Raw genomic sequence first — 20,000 nt, 5'->3', positions numbered from 1 at the left:
GAAAGTTTCCGTGCATAGGTTTTTAGGAGTGAGAGTTTTAGATAATTGCATGCCGCTAGGGATGTGGTAAACAGTAGAGTTCATCCTCAACGAGCGTTTTCGTAAGCTCTATCCGTTGCAACCACTACCAGAATTCGATGGCACGAGGAAAGAAAATGTTAAAAAAAGATAACTTCTTACGGTGAGAATTTTTTCATTTCATCATATTTTGTAGATAGTAAGTAAAGTAAATGATTCATGATTTAAAAAATAGGGGTCACCGATGATCTGAACGAGTAAAATCGATGTGATTTTGCAAAGCTCTTGGAAAAGTTCGTTTGTCACGCTTTTGCGTGACCTGTCGGGCAAGGACTGGAACCCAAGAGAGGATCGATTGTTGAAGAGATGAAAGGCTTTTACTGAAAAAAAAACCTTTCTCGACCATAGCAACAAAGTTTTAAGCAGGGGTCATCTTCATTTGGTTGGTGTTTTGTATAATATCTCTCCATTGCCGTCATGCTCATCCTCTGGAGTGTGTTTTTTTGTGAAATTCAATCGCTGATTGTTTCCACGCAGGTCCGCACTATTCAAGCGGACAAGGACGAAAATACTGCTCAAAGTAAAGAAAGTAAAGGAAAAGAACTTTAAAAACATGCATTCACTTTGAACTTAAGTTTGTAGGGTAATAAAAACATTAAAAAGAAACAGCCCCATTAAATTTACGCAACGGTTCGTCCTCGAGTTTTCCAAACTTTCAGCCACTAGTCCACTCGATCAGCTACCTTTTCCAGAGCTTTTCCATCCTCCCGCTCACTTCTCTTTGAAGTTTCATGATGATTCGGAAATAAATGTGCAATTCTTTTGCCGGCCTGGAATTTTTTCCTCGGCGTTTTTGTCGCCATGTTATTTTAACTGATGCTTGAAAATTTTGTATGAAAGTCAAGTAGACTAGTGCACGACTGATAAAACCTCGCGAATATCAGTCGTGCAGTAGTCTACTTGACTTTCATAAATATTTTAAATCAATTTTGACTGAGCACGATCTTCTCTGATCCAACGCTGTGCAAGACTTATCGTCCACGGTTTTTGCAAAGGTTTTAAAACCTCAACTTCACTAATGTTCGAAGTAATGCGTGACATATTACAGTCGCGTTACCAGGGCTCGAAATTGCGACCAATACGGTCGCATTTGCGACTAAATGTTTCCCTTTGCGACTAAAATATCTGGAGAAGTCGCAAATTTGCGACTTGTAGTCACCTTCGTTCTTTCGAAACAAAAGGATTAGCAGTTGCCACTTTGCTGCTACTTTTGCTAAAATAGATAAATAAATAAATAAATAAATGACAAAATTATTTTGTTTCTCGCTGTGAATTTTCTCTGAAGGTAGCGTACTTGTATAGTAATTTAGCTGCGATGTTACGTGCACAGCTCCATTCCTTCGATCATTCGCCATTTTGAGCAGTTTCTTTACACACAAGTATTGCGGGCTCAATTTTTTTTGCTAAACCGCTGACAACACAATGCAGCGCGGCGACTTTGCGACTAAAATTTACGACATTGCGACTAAATTTTCCTATCTTATCGCAAAATGCGACTGGATTTTCTCGTTAATTTCGAGCCCTGGTTACCTGCGCAGTAACGTTGCGCACAAACAATTAGCGCGAACGTCCTTAATTGGCCAGCCTTTCATATACCGGACTAAAATGGCACAAGACAAAAGAACCATTGTTATTCTGATCAGCAATTTCAGTAATAACTATATGTATTGAACACTATATTAGTTTTGATCTTTTGTTTTATGGACATTTTAAAATTATACATGTAAATTGTTGATGTGACTTCTTACACTGCCTCTAACAGCAGACCCTGCTGTCTGATCTTGAATGACTGTGATCAAATGAGGTTTGAGTGTTTTGAAGACAGCTTCACTTTCTGATCCAGCTCCTAACTGAACACACAATAGCACAGCAATTGATGAACCCAACACACGGTCCTCCCTTGAGCCTATAAAAAAAGGAAGATTGTGAACAATCAAACACATCCAGTGCCTGATCTAGAATTGAACTTTAATACCATTTAGGTCAGAAATAGGAAGAACATTTTGTAGCAATGGCAACAAATTGCAAATATAGCCAGCAAAAAAAGATGCAAAGAGGAGACACAGGACTGGAGCACCCTTACAAGGCTTGTATATATGATAGTGTTCCAACTACTAACTGGACCGAAATATGCTTCTACTTTATGTTTTAGCATTTAACACAAGCAAACCCAACAAGACATGACCAGTCACATCGATGCATAGGACTCACCTCTTTTTAGACATCTGTCAATACAGTCCACAATGGTTTCCTTTCTATTTAGAAAAGTTTGTACACAAATTAATACAAGTAGAATACTTCTTAAAACACAGGGGAAGAAGAGTCACACCTTGTTTAATTAAGCACAAACATTTACTTGTGCTATAACGCTGAATCTTTTGGAAAATTTCACTTACCAAAGCCAAGAAAGTACTGTACTTAAGATCACTATTTCTCGTCTACTTTCAAAAAGTACTTATCAGTTAAAAAACTATCATGATGTATCACTATTTACAATGCATGTTAATACACGTGCATCATGCATATGTTTTATAAATTATCACTCTATGTGTATTAAAGCAACAAGTGCTTCATATCAATCATTAACACAATATTATTATTTTCCTTACAAATTACCTGTCTAAAAGAAATCCATTGATAATTTTGGATTTCAAAGCTCTCTGGATGTTAACCAAAGCACATTGCCGACCATGGGCACTGCAATAAAAACAAATTGAACCATTTTTTAAAGGCAATTTAATTATATCAATTAACCCTTTCACAGCTGTAGAGTCCTCCACTGATGAGTAAAATCGTCTGGTGGTAGACAGAGTAAAATCTATAAGTGTCACTCTTAGGAGGGAGAGGGTTAACACAGAAAAGTGCCCATCTGTTTTGGAACATTCACTACAATGCTCAAAGATGTATGACATTTCATTCCCTGTCTCCTGCTACTAATTTAAAGTCACATGTAAAATCCATCTTTCTTGGTACTGAAAACAGTCCTCTACTTGTCTTTCCACTGCATTCCTAATACCATGTTGATCTATATTGATGTGTAAATCTAAGATATAATGTTGAGTAATCTCATTTGAAGCTTTGCAAATACTACTCTTGAGTAAGTTCACTGGAAAGCTGTTCATTACAAGCAAGTTTCATTGGCACTTATGATGCTTTTATGATGCATGTGTGATATTAGAACAAGTTCATTCAAGCTCCCCCTCTCACTTTTCATGTAGCTTGAATCTCCAAATGATATGGGTGTAATGAGCTTAGTATTAGAAACAACCATATGTTTTGCTATGAATCAAAATCAGATGACTCATAAGCTGCAGAGAGTGATTGCATATCATCAGTCACAAAGTTCATTAGCATTAATTGTTTATTGTTACACATCAAACTCTGAAGAATACATGAGAACAGCCAAAGCCGGAGGCTTAAATGGCATATGGTCAGCAAAGATAATTTGAAAAATTTGCATGAATAGAAGAAGGCTTTAGCTAAAATACTTATACAACTAAATCTAACTACTTAATTTACAAACACACAGGATAATATAATTAAATAAATTGCATAAACAAGTACTCCTAGTAGAATTGTTTCAAATAACAGGAAACAAAACAAAACAAAACAGTCCACAAAGTTTACAATTTAGTCCCGGGGGACTTGATCAGACTATAGAATTAAAGGAAATGAGTTCAATTTTCGATTTTCAATGTACTAACTCAGCATTCAGAAAATGTAAGGCTGTTGCGCACTGTTAACGGAATATCATTCCAAATAACAGGAGCCTGCCAGGTGATAGCAAATTGATACTTGTGGTTGGTTTTATGAAGATTAAAACGTGAACGAGTCAAATAATCGTGATATTCATGGTTAAAATGAAGGATTGAGGAAACAGGAGTAGGCAGAATATTGTTAAAATGTGAGAAAACAAAACAGGCCAAATGGAATTTAAAGATAGAATGGAGCAAAAGAAAATTATTTTTAGAGAAAAGGGGTTTAGAAGGTGTGCGTGGGAGTGAAAAAGTAATTATACGGATGGCTTTCTTTTGAAGTACATAAAGTGGTTCAAGGTAAGAAACGTACGTAGAAGCCCAAATTAGAGTACAATAATTGATGTAAGGCAGGAAAAGAGCATTATATAAAGTTTTCAGAGTATCACAAGGTAAGTATCGCCTTGCCTTGCATAAAACTCCAATTATCTTAGAGACTTTATCACAGACAACAGAGATATGCGGTTTCCAGGATAGGTTTTCATGAATGATAATTCCAAGGAATTTGTCTTCCTGCACACATGTGATGGGGGAATTATTTATAGAAATGTTTATATCTGAGAGGTTAATCTGTTTACGACGTGGGTGAAAAATGATGAATTTAGACTTGTCAGGATGGACAGTGAGTTTGTTAGCACTAAACCAAGAAGAAACACGAGTGAGCTCTACATTAAGTATGGTTACTAAAGTAGCCAAGTTGTTATGACGAAAAAAGATATTAGTATCATCAGCAAAGAGAATGATTGACAGGAGGTTTGAGACAAGAAAAAGATCATTGATGTATAAAAGAAAAAGTAAAGGTCCAAGGACTGATCCTTGTGGAACCCCACATACAGCCGTATTATATGTAGATGTATGGTCATGAACCATGACACACTGTTGTCTGTGAGATAAATAGCTAGCAAGCCAGGCCAATGGAATTCCTCTAATTCCATAAAAATTTAGTTTATCCAGAAGTATTTCATGGTTGACTGTATCAAAAGCCTTCTTAAGATCTATGAAGACTCCGATAGTGTACTGATTGTTTTCAAAACCTTCATAAATATTATTGACAAGCTCTAAGATAGCATAAAACAGCCAGACCTTAGTACATTGCTGATCTCAGCCAAATTATTGCGAGGCAATCTGCGTATGATTTACAACAACAGTGCTGTTGTAGCAACCATCTGATACAAATTCGATGTATGACATCAACATGTTATTATTGTACCCCGTGATAGGGAAAGAAGCAGCAGGGAAAGTGCTCCATTTATTCCAAATTCATATAAAAATCAACAGTAAAACGGGAAACCGCTATTTATATCACCGAAAAAGAAAGTCCAAACGATTACTTTTTGTGTATGCATCATTGTACGATCGAGAAGAAGCATAACATTGTTACAGCTCACGTGAATTAAATTTACACCATGTCACCATGTCACCCCAATTGCAATCTCACAAGTAATGGCCCCACACCATGGATTTTCTAAATGCCAAAACAAGTTGATATAACTAGGAAAGCCAACAAAAAGCCACCGAAATCCTCAAGAATGCGAAGGACTCTGATTTTCAAGATTTTACCTCTTCTGTGATGCACCATCAATGTTATCAGCCAAAGACTGCTCGAAACCGTCTTCAAAATCTAACTCTACTCTTTCGTCGATGCCATCTGTTACAGAAAGAAAAGGAAACTTAAAAAGAGGCTGCCATACAATCATAGCACGTGTCGACATTAATTAAACTGATCAATCCTACCTTCGTCTCCACTATGAGTTCCAGGCGTTGAAGAATAGCTGGCTACACTTTGAGTTTCCATGTCTTCATCGCCGCTTTCCTCGTCTCCTCTTCGACCTGAACCGAAGAAAAAGACTTTGAGGAAAAAGTCGAACTAACGTGTGAACCCATAAAACCGACTAAAAACCACGAAATGAATGAATGAAGAATGGCGCGCAAGATCGATCTAGAGCCAGATGTCAACATCGCCATCGAAACAACATACGATCGCGTAGAAATCAACTTAGAGCGTTCCGATTCTTCCCAAGCATTCAGATAATAGTCCTGATCACAAAACGATGTCAATAAGATGGCGATTACGAAGTAGACAGATCTAAAAGTACCTTTTTTCCGCGGTTGTTGACCGCGTTTTCCTCTGCTTTTGCCTCTGTCTCCCTTAGGCATGGTTGTATTCAAGAATCAAACGTTTAAAAGTTTTTCCTTAATTGCTATTTCAAGACACAAAATGTTTTCTTTCGTATACTTCTTCTTTTTCTAGCAATGAAACAGTGATAAGTTGTATTTTTTGGCTGAAACCTCCGAAAATTCATTGGGAGCTGATTTCGTTCACCTTTTCCCTACAAGTGGGAAGAAGAAAATGCCGGCGATGACGTAGAGATCCGTGAAAACGTGATCGATTGCAAGTCTTAACTGAAATCCTTATAGACGGGGGGAGAGTAGACAATTGCTCCATATATCAATGTAGAAAAAAGAGTAAATAAGCTTAAATTATATCGATCTTACTTTCAAAATACATTTAGAGACAGTAAAATAAAGTTATAGCTTTAAATTAATCACTGAAGAAAACAAGAAAATATTATTAATACTCACCCGATCCTACAGAGTGCAAAATTGTCACTTATCGTTCTTCCCAGTGCTTCGCGTTCTATGAGGACAAATCGTCCGGGAAGGGATTCAATTTGCCAAAAGTGCATTTGGAAACACACAATTCTTACCTTCATCTTGGACGATTATGTTGACTTAAAATGAACGGTAAGATCTTAAGGAAACATATGTTATGCTACGATTAATTATTACGTCTTATCCAAAGATTTTTTCAGTACATGTAAACAGACTGTTTGGCCGCCATCATGGATCTATGGTACGTGGCAATCGAATTATCGAAGAAGACTTTGTATGGTTGTGATGTATTCCTTTTCTCGGAATCCATTTTACATTTCCACCTTTCCACTGATTTTTATCCTGACTAAATTCAACGTGCCTTTAAAGTTCCTTTTATTCGTATATAACACTGGATAAGTTCAAGAGTTCTTCCTTTAGGAGACACTTTTACAGCTGGCGTCTATGCAAGTGGTTAATTAATTTAGTGATAATGGAGGAGCATCGTTGACAATTGACCAATTGGTGTGCCTTTCAAAAATTGAAATTTACAGTGAAAGAAGATAGAGTAATGCATCTATTAATGTTAAGCCCAAGGGGGGGGGGGGGTTGGGGGCATATGTTGGCATTTGACCTTTATTGCCTTTCCCACCCGCGGGAATTTGACTAAAATTCTGGGTCCCAGGGTGGGGACATTTGCTTTCTTGTGCACGGAGGAATGGGACCAAGTCACATCGTCCCATGTGCTCGTTTGTGCACGGGCCATCGTGGAATTGAAGTAGTGTCGCTAAGAACATGGCTGTTTTTAATAGAAGTAAGCACTTGTTTTTATAATTATACCAAAACACTACTTTTCACTACTCATTTTCAATATAAATGGATGGAACACCTTACTTTGTGGGATTGTGTGGATTGTTGATAATATTGACTCGCTTTTCAAATTCCAAATTTTGGGATCCCATGATGGGGACTTTGACCAAAAATTCCTCTGAAAAGTCAAATGCCCCACATATGCCGGTAAGGCCGATCCCCAACTGTGTAATTTTGTTGGATTTTAAGGGATACGTCATCAACATGAACAAATTGCTTATTTAGGAATTTTAGCTGTCACGCTTACTTTTCAGCAATCTCCAAACCAATCGTGGCTCGCGCGTGCACATTTTCTCGTGCTTTGTGTCAGCTAAATGTAATTACTTCGGGTTTTGATTGGTTTACCGGATGCTCTCTGTCCTTTTTGATTCGCAAAAGTAATTACTTTGGTTTTGGTTTTACGACACTTGATTGAACCTTGCTCTATTATTATTATTATTATTATTATTATTATTATTATTATTGTCAAAAAACTGAATAGCCTCTTTTTGCCCTTAATTTGTTAGTTTATTCCTTTGATGGCCTGTTGGTATTAGCCCTGTTGATGATATGCACCTGTGCATATATTACAAAAGTTCCAAGATTAAAGTCATTTTTTCTTTCTGAAAAGAAGGGTTTCTTTGGAGTTTTCTACAAAGGTAAGTTTGTTTATAATAATATTTTTTACCACAATTGCTTGTAATCTCGCAATCTGATTGGCTAATTTTCCATTGTTGATAAGAGTCCAGACAATGTCCGCGTCATGCTCGTGTCAATTTGTAATGCAATGTAATAGCCAATCAGGAACACCCATTTTGGGAAATAAACCAATCATGTTGCGAGAAAGTTAGACAATGCTTGCTCTTTCTTTGTGTCATGATTTTGGTCACGCTCTGAAATTATTCTTTTGTGGTCCACAACATTTTGACTACTGTGATGTCGTACGAATATTGTTGTCGATAAGAGTACAGACAACGCTGAACCACTTTCGATTTGTTAAAAAGCTCAAAGTAGTTTAATTTCCAGCACTAAATAGCAGTCATGTCTTTTTGGATTGTAATAAATGTAGTAAGAGTAATAATAATTTATGATAATATTAATAATAGTAATGGTAATAAAAATGATAATAATAATAATAATAATAATAATAATAATAATAATAATAATATTATTATTATTATTATTATTATTATTATTATTATACTTTGAAAGTGGGGTAAAATCAAAATGTCAGAGGGACGGGTGGGAGTCAAATTATGTTTTTGTTCCCTGCTTTTTGCACAGCCAAAATGTCAAGTTTGTTGGTACTTATTGAACACTTGCTACACAGGCTCTTTTCAAGCAACTGTTGTTACATGTTTATATTTATCATGGATGTGTTGCATTGGAGTTACTTTAAGGGAGAACCTGTTTTACTTTTAACTCAGATTAGAACCTTAATTTACAATCATGTACCATTTAATTGTATTCTTTAATTCAATAAGAAGGTAATTGGTTCATTTGGTATGATTAAAGTCCTGCAGTTTTGCTTTTCTTCAGTCTAAATCAAATCATACCATTGTACCTAATCCAAAGCTGTATGCTATAATAAATTTAAATTTATTTTAATGAGGAAAAACCTCAAACTGCAAAGGATCTTTTGTGTAAGTTTGAGACCTATAAAATCTGACCAGTGATTTTGTCTTTGTAATCAGCGGCTGTGATTGGAATTCGTCTGCACTGGATTGTGGCTCTGTCTTGTCTTTCAATGGCTTTGTACATTCTCATACTCAAGTAATGGACTTATTGCCAAGAATTGCACATCAAGAAATAGATTTCAGTGATATTTTTGTGAGTCCATGTTGCAGAACATTTCATTGACAGCACTATTCACTTTCTGGGACAAAGTTTCTTTGCTTTTTTCAGTGTATACAACACGGAGTCCCATCTTGTTTTGAAAGTGATGGACTGTTAACTGTTAATGTAGTTTTAGGTTAAAATATTTAATGAGAAATGTTCAAGTGAAGAAACTCTGGCAATACTGCACAAAATGTAAATAGGGATGAGATATCTTAGGCCCGATTCGCCATACTTTTCATGAGTCAAACTTAATACAGTGAATTAAGTACATAAAAAGTTCTGCGCATGAATCAATTAAGAATGGCCATTTAAATTTGGAACAGGTGAAGCTGTTCCTTTCGCCTGGCTTAGCTGCGAATTTCAGCTTTAGCACAGCCGTGGATTAGCTTTGATTCAGACATCAAACGTTTCATGTGCCGAACTTAATGCACAAACCATGTTTTGCCTTTCACTTAATTACTGCTGACAAAATTGGTTTTATTGGAAATGGATTGGGAACGAATGTCAATCGGCCAATTAAGTTTAACATCTGAATCAACAAGCATACTTTCTTAATTTGTGTTGGTCGAAACTCTAAGTTCGGCTCATGAAAAGTATGGCGTATGAATCGGGCCTTAGATTCAGTGAGGAGGAGAACTGAAAGGCAATTTACTTACTTAGTTCAGGAGTTTCAATAAAATTGAATTTGGCGGCTGATTTGGGACATTACTAAATGATGAAACAGTGATACATTGAAATAAATAGACCTAATCGGCTAACTCAATGTTGTACCCAATTCAAACCCTTTGGGAATAAAACGTTTTGTTTCAGGTATTTCCATATCATATTAAATATGAATGGTACATTATAATGCAAATATAATACACAAAGAATCTTAATCTCGGGAGATTTGAATTGGGTACAACATTGAGTTAGCTGATTAGGTCTATCACCAAAACATCTTGTATGACTCCACCATACATTGAATACAAACCGACAAAGATTGGATTTTGTGATTAAATTCTTGGCCTGTTGAAACGTTATTGCTCTTAATTCATTGAGATTAAGATTAGGATTCAGATGAAGATTGAGGTTAGGAACAATAGCTAGGCCTTAAACGATATTTAATCTCAAATCCAACCTTTGTCGGTTAGTATTCAATGTGTGGTTGGGTCATACATGGTGCTTTGGTGTTTCATTTTGTTGTTTCGTGGTGTAGTATCAAATGTGCGCTGGTTCAAATTAGTAGAGTCAAGGACTGTTGCCATGGTCAAAGTGAATTTTAATCTTACTTTAGGTTTAAGAGAATGTTTTTAATTACTTCAATTTAGGGGAAAAAGTAGCCAAATTTCTGAGTGAAATTGAATACACATGTGTTTGAGATTAAGCATCGTTTTAGGCCTAATATGTTATTGCTCCTAATCTCAGTCTTAATCTGAATCCTAATCTTAATCTCAATGAATTAGGAGCAATAACATTTTAGGCCCAATTAGGCCTAAAACACTATTTAATCTCAAATCCAACCTTTGTCGGTTAGTATTCAGTGTATGGTGGGGTCATACATGATGTTTTAGTGTTTTGTTTGGCTGTTTCGGTGTTTCGCTGTTTGGTGGTTTAGTAATGCCCCAAATTTTGGTAAGGTGTGTCTTTTGAGGTAAATATGAGTTAGTGGAAAAATAATTTAAATGAATGTTGGAGCAGCTAGTTTTTATGCTGAATTTTGACTCTGGCAAGATTAAAAAAATGATGCAAGAGGCAACTTAAGATTGATCTGGGATGTTGTATGATATAATAATATTAATTAAGGGAATTGTACTGTGAAGATTCATCTATCCAGGAATATGATAATAGGCGAAGCATAAACTTGAATACGGCGGATAGTTTGTGAACTTATTTTGTGGGCCGCTCGGAAGCCTTCGAATTTCCCGCCTACTTCCGCGGATGACGTCACCAACAACACCAGTCATGTGACCAAGAGCTAAGGAGAGCTAGAAAGGTTATGAAAAGTAAGTCCGCAAAATATCCGGAGTATTCAAGTTTATGCTTCGCCTCCTAAGGAATTAAGGGAATTGTTCTGAAACAAATGTAAACACAGTCCCCAACAAAGTTATTGTTCTTGTTATGGGCTTAATTGTTTATCCCTAGACGGATTCCAGTCATTGTACTTGTAAAATTTTATAGGTGTGTAACTTGGAAAGAGCTTTAAACAATAAAAATTTTAACCTTATTGTTGTGTTGGATTTGTGTTCATTGTTTCAAGGCCAAGGTTATGGCAGCTTAATCAGATATAATATTGTTATTACCCATTACTCATTTTGTGCGAGGCTTACACCTCATGGTCCAAAATAAGGGGGGCCTGGACCCCTGCCCTGGATCCGCCACTGTTATATTTTAATCTTTCTACAATTATTCCCAGTGAAAAGGCCAGTGAATAACATTCTAAGTGGCAAGTTGTTGTAGTGCTTTCTTGGCCCATTTTTGTTTTCTAATTATTAAATTCAATACATGTACAAAACTACACCTATGAAATAAAAAGAAAAAAAAATAAAGAACTGCACACATACTTGTACACACAAATACTCCACTTAACTGCAAACACATACCTGGAGGTACAAATGTCACAGATGCCTTATGAGATAATACTTCACCAAGCAAAATTAATTGTCCATTTCTTAATTTTAAAATAATCATCTAGCTTTTTTTTTTTGTACATTTATATTTCTTTATTTCTACTTTAATTTTACTTTCTGCTTGAACTTTTGAACATTTGGTACTTCTCTTCTCCTTCTGTATTCCTGCAAAGTTATTTACCCTAGAGTAATTTATGATTCAGCAAAAGGCATTATTTTGATAGAATACCATGACAACATCTCTCAAACAGAGATTGATCTGATGATTTGTTAAGCTCTTATAGAACGTTTCAAAATCTTTCCAGAATGATTTTACACAGTGACACTATAAAATATTAATGAAATAGTGTCTCTGAAACAGGTTTGTAAAAATAACAAATCCTCTGCAAAATTATGAAGCATATTTTATATAATTTTGAGTTAGGATAAAGTACGGAGTTTAACACCTCATGCTGAAAGCTATGACAAGTTGTGAGAGAATAGACCTTGGCCTGGGTTGCTGAAAGCAACTGGCCCCTGCCCTTTAAATGAAAGTGAGGCTGGAGTTGATCTTGTTATGGTACAGACCTCCCTGCTTTTCCTATGTTAATGATTTTGTTCTCATGCTAATTAGTTTGAATTTACATAAGAAAAGCATTGGGGTTTCTATCAAAACAAGGTCAATACTAGCCTCACTTTCATTCATAGGTCAGGTATTTGTGCACCAACATTCAAGTCCACACCATTTTGCTCTGGTCTGAGGTGAAACTGCAGACTGAATATTATTAATTTTTTGCAAAGATTTTAGGGTATTTTTCAATCTGATTTGGAGGATTTTTTTTAAATGTATATTCTCAGAAGTCTACAAGAAAAAGATAAATGTCATTAGAGTGTATTAATATTTCTGTAGGTAACCTGTGGGTTTGAAAATACTCCCTGGCTAAAGACACTTTTTTCAAGTTTCAACATTTATAATAATTGCAAAGTGACAAGATAAAAGTTAATGAGAGGTTAAAATGACTGGCAAAAAAGGAAGATAACTGGTACTTGGTGATACACAGAACCATTGATGCTATGATGGAGGCAACATAAAAAATAGTTTGTCATTTATAAACGCAGGATTTGTGCTGGATTTTGTCTATAAAATTCCAGGAGTATTCAAGGAGTTTTCAAGAACCAGAAATTGAGTTTTCAAGGAATGTTTGTAAGATGTCTATGCCATACATCATGTTTCAGTGTTTTCTTTGCTGAAAAAGCCTATCTTGATATTGCACGCATAGGCATTTTAATTTTTGCATTTTATCTATCCCCAATAGTCAAATAGTTGGGCTCATTTTTTGGAATGTCTCTTTAATTTGGCATGAATTTCTTTTTTCACGTGCAAATTCAATTTTTTATATGTGTGTGTGTGTGCCTGTTAAACTTACAAGATAATTTCCTCTTAAACTGGCTCCTTGAGTATCCACTTAGAGTAATTCTTCATCTTTAACTTAGCATGATGCAATCTCAACAATTTTAAGCAGCCTCCCATGAAATCCTTTTTATCAAGGGCTTTTCAAGCACCCTTGAAGTCCAAAATTTAATGCCAGGGCTTTTCAAGGACTTTAACGAGTAGCACAAACCCTGAAATGCCAGGTACTGACCCAAACAACTGGTAACCACTGACCAGTTATCACAAACAGGAAAGAGCATGGCTGTATGCAATGGACTACTATCAGTGAGCTCACCCATCTCAAGAGGAACACTTATGATCTTGCCTGAGGAGACAGTATCATCTTTGTCAATGATAACACAAACCAATGATAATGACACAATTCAATAGTAATGATTCCAAGTTCAAGTGAGGCCTAACACTACTGTGAAGTTTTCTAGGCCTCACTCGAACTTGAATAATCACTATCAATATGCTACTGAAGGACAACAACTAACGATTATCAAAATTCAATAGGCTTCCATAACTTGTAAGGAATAAAAATAAAAGTTGGGGAAACGAAAAGAAGCAAAAGTGAAACAAATACTCCAAGAACAATATCCATAACAAAACACAAAATTAATTATGTATCAAAACTGACAAACATACTCTGTACACATGTTGCTCTTCTGGTATTTTATGGGCATTTTAAACTCCATGTATTTTTTAACCCTGGAACAGGTTCTTTCATATAATATTATCTATAAATTGCACAAGATAATCGTGGATGAGATACAGGATAATCCAGTGATTTTGTCCCTGCAGACTGTTGATTTGCTGGACCAGCCAGAGTACTTAACAAAATTGCTGCAAGAAGTACATGTGGTAAAAATGCGGGATCTTGTCTCAAAACAGTTTTGCTGAAAGTCAATTCCTACGTATTCTCTCTTCAAATTTTAACTTGAAGATGTAAAATGCATTCGACTGTGCCATGATTGAATAAATGGTGCACATTAGAGGCAACTTATTAATGATGATCCACCAAAAAAATCATCACCAACTTCGGTCAACTCTTGCATGACATGCTATCAATAGCACATGAATATTCAAATATAGTGGACGCCATTGCTCGATGAAACTGTTGAATCCACAATGATTTTGTTAAACAACTGTGAAACAGTATTAATTCCACTACAGCTGTATCACCCTAACAAGGTGTTGCTTACGATGCCTCCAACAAGTGAGAAGAACAGCACCAGTGGTTTCATTTGACAACTACGCAATAATGCAGCAGTCAAATTTGTAGAGTGTAAAGGGAACAATTTGATGCTGTTCCTCAGAGCTCTGTGTTCCCAGGTGAATTGATAGGAAATCCAAACTGAACCAGACATTGATGCCTTTCATAATCAGTTTAATAATGTATCTCCATCTAAAGTTACAGTCAGGAATTTAAAGTACGTGAATATGCCAAGAGCACATGAAGCAATGAGGACACACCTCTCCACGCGAGTTTGACAGGACATGGCTGAACTTTGACCTGACAATTAAATGATACCAATACATGTACACTTAATATAACAATCTACACCTACTGAAACTTCTTTAACCTTTATGACTGCATGAAGGGTAAATTTCATTCCTTAGCAATGAAACATGACATTCATAGTCAAGTAGGAATTAAATGCCTTTGTGTAATATGATAAAAAGAAACTTCCTTGGCCCTTTAAACATGTTTAAAATAACCATGATGAACACTTTTGCTCTGTTTCTTGCTGCTTCAAAGAGACTGAATCTGTAACTTTGGGTTACCACAAGTTGGAAAGCATAATCTCATTTTTTAACCAACTTTACTATTTTTCACTGGTATTGACATTTATATGTTTGCTATTTGGAAAAACATGAAACTAGTCTAACAGAAGAAAGAAATCAACTTGCTTCCAAACACTGCTCTCTAAGTCCGACATATTTTTCACCAACTGCGCAACCCTTCAGCAGCCTGGAATACCAGGAAAAAATTTCAACCGTGAATAGTTTAAACCTCAAAAATTGGTTTCAAACAAACATCAAAGTACGTCTTGCAACAAAAAAACTGAGAACGATCAACATCAAAATATTGTTGGCTGAAACTCTTTGTATCAAAGAATCGATATTCATGCGGCCAAACCATTCACAAATGAAATATTTTCACTCCAGTGAATAAATCAACAAATGTAATTAGAGTCCACAGTTCCATACTTTAAATGAAATACTGCCATCAATACAACAATATTGAAGACAGATTGAGACCACAGATGACACAATGCTGTCTTATTTCCTCTGCTTTGCTTTACTTCATCCTGCACATACAATAACCTTTTCAAACAGGGCGTCGACACATTATAAATCCATGAGAGCTTGAACAAACTTTAGAGATAACATTGAGATGAGACTTTTTGAGAAGATTTCTTTCATTAAGATAAGAGTTATTCACAAGTTTTAATGAAGCAGATATTTTCGCCAGTTCTCCAAAAATGACGCAACACTGAAACAAAACAAAACATGAAGCCTTTTCAGCCACTCCCACGGATGACAAGAATTACCAGATGATCTTCTTTCGACGGTTCAGGTGACAAATGAGGCGCAATGCGAACCAAATGCTCATGTGAAAATTGACATGGAGGAAATGCATGCAAAACTCCAACATCATCCTTTGTAGTTGCAGGGTTTCCCGGCATTACAGGAAGATTAACAACTGCAGCAGCTTGTTTTTGCTTCAGATACGTCATAAGATTCCTTAGTGGTCTGTGTTGCAAAGCTTCCTCTGCATTTGGGTCTTCAGGTAGGGACATTTGCATGCCAGGCAAAGCAAGCAACAAACAGTGACCGCTGGCTCCTGCGGTGTTAATCCTTCGTGTAACCTCTTCCAGTTTTGGCTGGTCCAAACGAAGACGCTGAGTAATTCGTAAAATCGAATTCTGTGAAGAGGTAGATCCATCTGAACGAAGCAAAGAATCAGCAACTTCAGGATTTCCACCGATAAAATGCATACGCACAGGAAAAGCACTACTCTTGAGAATAAGTGCACCACGCCATGCAACAGCAAATCTCTTGACCAGGTCTTGCAAGGTTTCCGTACCCACTGAAACTGCATTTACATTTTCTTGTCTTGTCAATTCCTTTGGCTGCACCTCTTTATCAGAATCTTCCTTGTTGGTTACATTTTGGCTGTCATTGCTATCCAGCACAACACTTTTTTTCTTCTCATCATCATTACCAGCATTAATGCGGCTGAACCGTCCATCTAAAGTACTTGAGCGAAGTGAACCTGAGGGTGATGTTGGGCGTGAATGGTTGGAATGATTAGGAGAAGGAGATCTAGTTCTTGGACTCCGGCGGCGTTTTGGAGGACTACTGTTCTCCCTGTAATCTTTGTTCCGTAAAGGTGAAAGTGGCCTTCGCTTCCTGGTTCGGTTGTTGTCAACCTCCCTTGGTGGAAGGGGAGAATGGTCAAATGGTTGATAATTATCCTCAGGCGGTGCCCTCTGCCTGTAACGTTGTTGTCCCCTTGAACTTCTCTCTTGTGATCTCCTCTCCCAGTTTTCAGATTCATCCACTCGCAAGTTTTGCTCCTCTCTTGGCCAGTTGTTTGAACTGTTAAATGACCTTTGAGGAGGAAGATCATTCTGCCGACCAAGATCATGCTTAAAGCTGTTACTTTCTTCACGCCAGTTCCTGTAGTCACTTTCACTTACAGGGTGCGAGTCTCGGTGATACGGCGACGGTTCCCGCTTCCGCTCATAAACTCGTTCACTTTCGTAGGTCCTTTCTCCGTGGTCGATTGGAAACAAGTCATCATCAACTCTGCCATCGATGTTGCTGATGCGATTCCTTGGTGGGCTAGCAGCTTGTCGAAGACGTGGGTCTTGTAAATGATCTTTATCGGCAAAATCAATCTTCAGTCGTCGATCGCGCCCACCAAGTGGAAATCCACGCATTTCGCGTGCAGCGACTGATGCAGCATCTAAACTATCGTACAAGATATAAGCATGATCGTCGCCTTTTTCGTAATCAATGTGCCTAATTGCACCAAAACGATCAAACTCGCGCTCTAACTCAACTATCGACGTCCACTGGCCTAAACCACCGACCCACAGACGAGTTGTTTGTTGACTCTTTCCGTAACCAATTTTCACGCGGTTGCGGCCGATAATTTCACCTTGCATTTCCACGCGAGCTTTAGCAGCGACATCCAGATCCGCAAACTTTACAAACGCGTAGGTGTTTCCCTGACCACGAGCAGGGCGTTTAATATCCACGTCCAAAACAGCTCCGAACCTCTCAAAAGAACGACGCAGTTCTTGGCTGGAAATACTCGTTTCCAAGTTTCCCACAAAAAGGGTTCGTGTGGCTTTTGGATCGTCTTCGGGAGGAATGTACTCTGTCGGTCGAATAGGATTTTGTTGGCCGTATGTTCCAGTACTTCTGAAATTTTTCCGATCATTTTCTCCCCGATTTCTATCAACATCGTACTGCGGTGTATTTCTTGGAGTTCGGCGTGTGGGAGAGAGCGATCGATTGTAGTTTGGCGGGTACTCGTTAGGTGGGCTAAAACTCCTTCGGGACGTCCTTTCGGGAAAATCGTAATCTACAAGAACTGGTCGATCAAAAAGGGAAAGACGTCCTCGGCGTTCAATAGCACGTTTTGCCTCCCGAGCATCGTCAAAGCTTCGAAAGCACACAACACCATAACGGTCGTCATCCCGTCCGAACAAGTGCACGGTAATATCAACATTACCTATCAACTTTTTGAACTCGTGGAATATGTCTTGTTTCATTGCGTGATCTCCAACATGACTGGCAAGATTAGAGAGACGAATCTGAGGCTCCGACTCCCTGTCGGTTCTTTTTCGTTGGTTCTGGTAGTTGTTTTCGGTTCGAATATTTACATTAGAGCTGCGCTTATACGTCCTTGTGTCGACCTTTCGCGTCAAAGAAGAACTTCGACGGTTCGGGGAACCACTATCCCGTGCGCTCTCTGGAGAAGATAATCTGTCTCGAACACCATTATCCTCGAATTCTCTTTGAGAACGAACTCGCTTCGGCTTTGCAAGTGTCTCTGTATCAGAGGACCTCTTCATGACCATTATTTGTCCGCCTCCTCCGTGTAAAAAAGTTACAAACTTACTACGACCATAGATCCAAGATGGCGGTTAATTCGGTTGTGAAGTAACCAGTGCGTGGTGACGTACACGTGGGAAAGCACCCAAGGTAATAAGAAGTCAGTTAATGATCAGCCATGACTCTTTGGTCATGAAGTGTGAGCAGATTTCATCGCCTGTGCCAAAAATGACCACCTATCGCAAGAAAAAACTAAACGATGTTCACATTTTGTTTGACTTACAGGTTTTAACGTTTCACTTCCCAGAAGATTAAGTTCATGGAAACAGCATCTTCTTATGTTCCCCCGCAACGTAATGTTGATTGGTTTGAAAATTCTTATGACTTTATTTCTTCACCAATAGCGTTGTAGATTTTTGGTCATCGAAGTAGCGCAGATGTCCCTTCATTTTTCAGAATATGCTGTTCATGGACGAAAACGAAATTTTTCCGTCTTTCTGGAAACGAAACTCGTGTTACAAACAAAACAAATTAACGTTCGAGGCAATAATAAATATTTTAAAATTCCGTGCTGCATTCTCAGGAGATACAGGTGACAGCCGTTCCAAGAGTTTTTGTTATGTAAATTCATCACCGGTCAAAAGTTTGCTGAAGACCTAATGTTTTGAATTAAGTTTTATAAGGAAGAAGCAGCTTCTTCGTTGTAAATAAAAAGCTAAAAATTATAGTCTGGATCAGTTTATGCCGAGATACTGAGTAGATCGATAAGTCAGTCGTTTTGATGTAACACTTAGCAAACTGTCTAAACAATCGATTTTTTAATATTCGAAAACAGGTGATTCTGAGAAATGTACTTCTTGCCTAACTAAATTTTCTTGTGCAGTTATTCGTTTTCTCACAATCCATTTTCTCGTGAGCCATTTTTGGAAAGACAACCTTACTAGTCGTTTTCCGGCTGTCAATCAATCAATTGCCTGAAACGGAAAATACCATAATACTCTTTTTTTGTTTGAGTGGCACTCAACCAGGAGTCCATCAGAAAACGATGGGTTTAACGAACAAGAATAAAGTCTTTGCACGGCACTTACTTTCTTTTCACATTTTAGTACATTTCTTAGCCATTGTTGCCCTAACAACGACATGAAATAATAATTTCAGGTTATGTGGAGGGCGCTCGAGCGTCTGACAGTAAATTTTCAATTTTCTCTCTAAACATCTACTCCGTTAACAACAAATTGTCATGGCGCCGCGTCTTCGGGCGTTTCCCTGCTCGGCAGGCAGCGGGAGTGCCCAAGGCGGACTCCCAGGCTAACGACGGGAAAGGAGGTGCCTTAATAACAGTTGTAGATCGTATGTGAACGAGTTTCCCACCACTGCCTCTCTTAGTTATGATCCTGAAGGCAAGGACACGATGGTCTATTGTCAAGGAGAAGTATCCTGAGCGAAGGCTCCTTTTTCCTCCCATTGTCGCCATGGGGAAAAAAAGTGGAAGAGACTGGTTCGAGACTGCCATCTAGACAACAGGAAAGAAGTCGGGAATAAGTACATTTGCACCAGCCACTGGAACAAAAAATCTTTGTTTACTTCAGTTTTGGCTCATTTGCATAAGGCTACGTGGCAGTTCTCTAAGCAGCCAACCGAGAAGAAAGTGCGGGGATATTGAAAGTACATTGCATAAACAACTATCTCTGGAAATTTAAACGCGATATACAGAATAATGTGAGCAATGATGCTTTGAAAATTAGAAATTTTGCAAAGAATTTATGGAATCATTAGCGCTTTTGCCACCCA

The 20,000-nt window shown here is 37.6% G+C and overlaps 2 protein-coding genes across 2 annotated transcripts in view; both read right to left on the bottom strand.

Moving 5' to 3' along the window:
- The window catches only part of LOC138015042 (interferon-related developmental regulator 1-like), a 21,092-nt gene extending 14,908 nt beyond the window's left edge, over nucleotides 1–6,184 (bottom strand). The window contains exons 1-6 of the mRNA XM_068861942.1: nucleotides 5,930–6,184; nucleotides 5,568–5,663; nucleotides 5,394–5,481; nucleotides 2,695–2,775; nucleotides 2,290–2,333; nucleotides 1,827–1,984 (exon numbers count right to left, since the gene is read on the bottom strand). Coding sequence (XP_068718043.1) covers nucleotides 1,827–1,984; nucleotides 2,290–2,333; nucleotides 2,695–2,775; nucleotides 5,394–5,481; nucleotides 5,568–5,663; nucleotides 5,930–5,990 — 528 coding nt within the window. The 5' untranslated portion in view covers nucleotides 5,991–6,184. The remainder of the gene's footprint in view (nucleotides 1–1,826; nucleotides 1,985–2,289; nucleotides 2,334–2,694; nucleotides 2,776–5,393; nucleotides 5,482–5,567; nucleotides 5,664–5,929) is intronic.
- An 8,322-nt stretch (nucleotides 6,185–14,506) lies between these two features.
- Nucleotides 14,507–18,338, bottom strand: LOC138015031 (RNA-binding protein 15-like). The gene has a single exon (XM_068861925.1). The coding sequence runs from the start codon at nucleotides 18,233–18,235 to the stop codon at nucleotides 15,662–15,664; it is 2,574 nt and encodes an 857-aa protein (XP_068718026.1). The 5' UTR covers nucleotides 18,236–18,338; the 3' UTR covers nucleotides 14,507–15,661.
- Between the last annotated feature and the right edge of the window lie 1,662 nt (nucleotides 18,339–20,000).

Source organism: Montipora capricornis, chromosome 9 (genome assembly GCF_036669925.1).
Source record: "Montipora capricornis isolate CH-2021 chromosome 9, ASM3666992v2, whole genome shotgun sequence".
NCBI classification, from domain to species: Eukaryota; Metazoa; Cnidaria; class Anthozoa; order Scleractinia; family Acroporidae; genus Montipora; species Montipora capricornis.
Note: the sequence above shows the minus strand (reverse complement) of the source record. Positions and strands in the feature narration are given on the sequence as shown.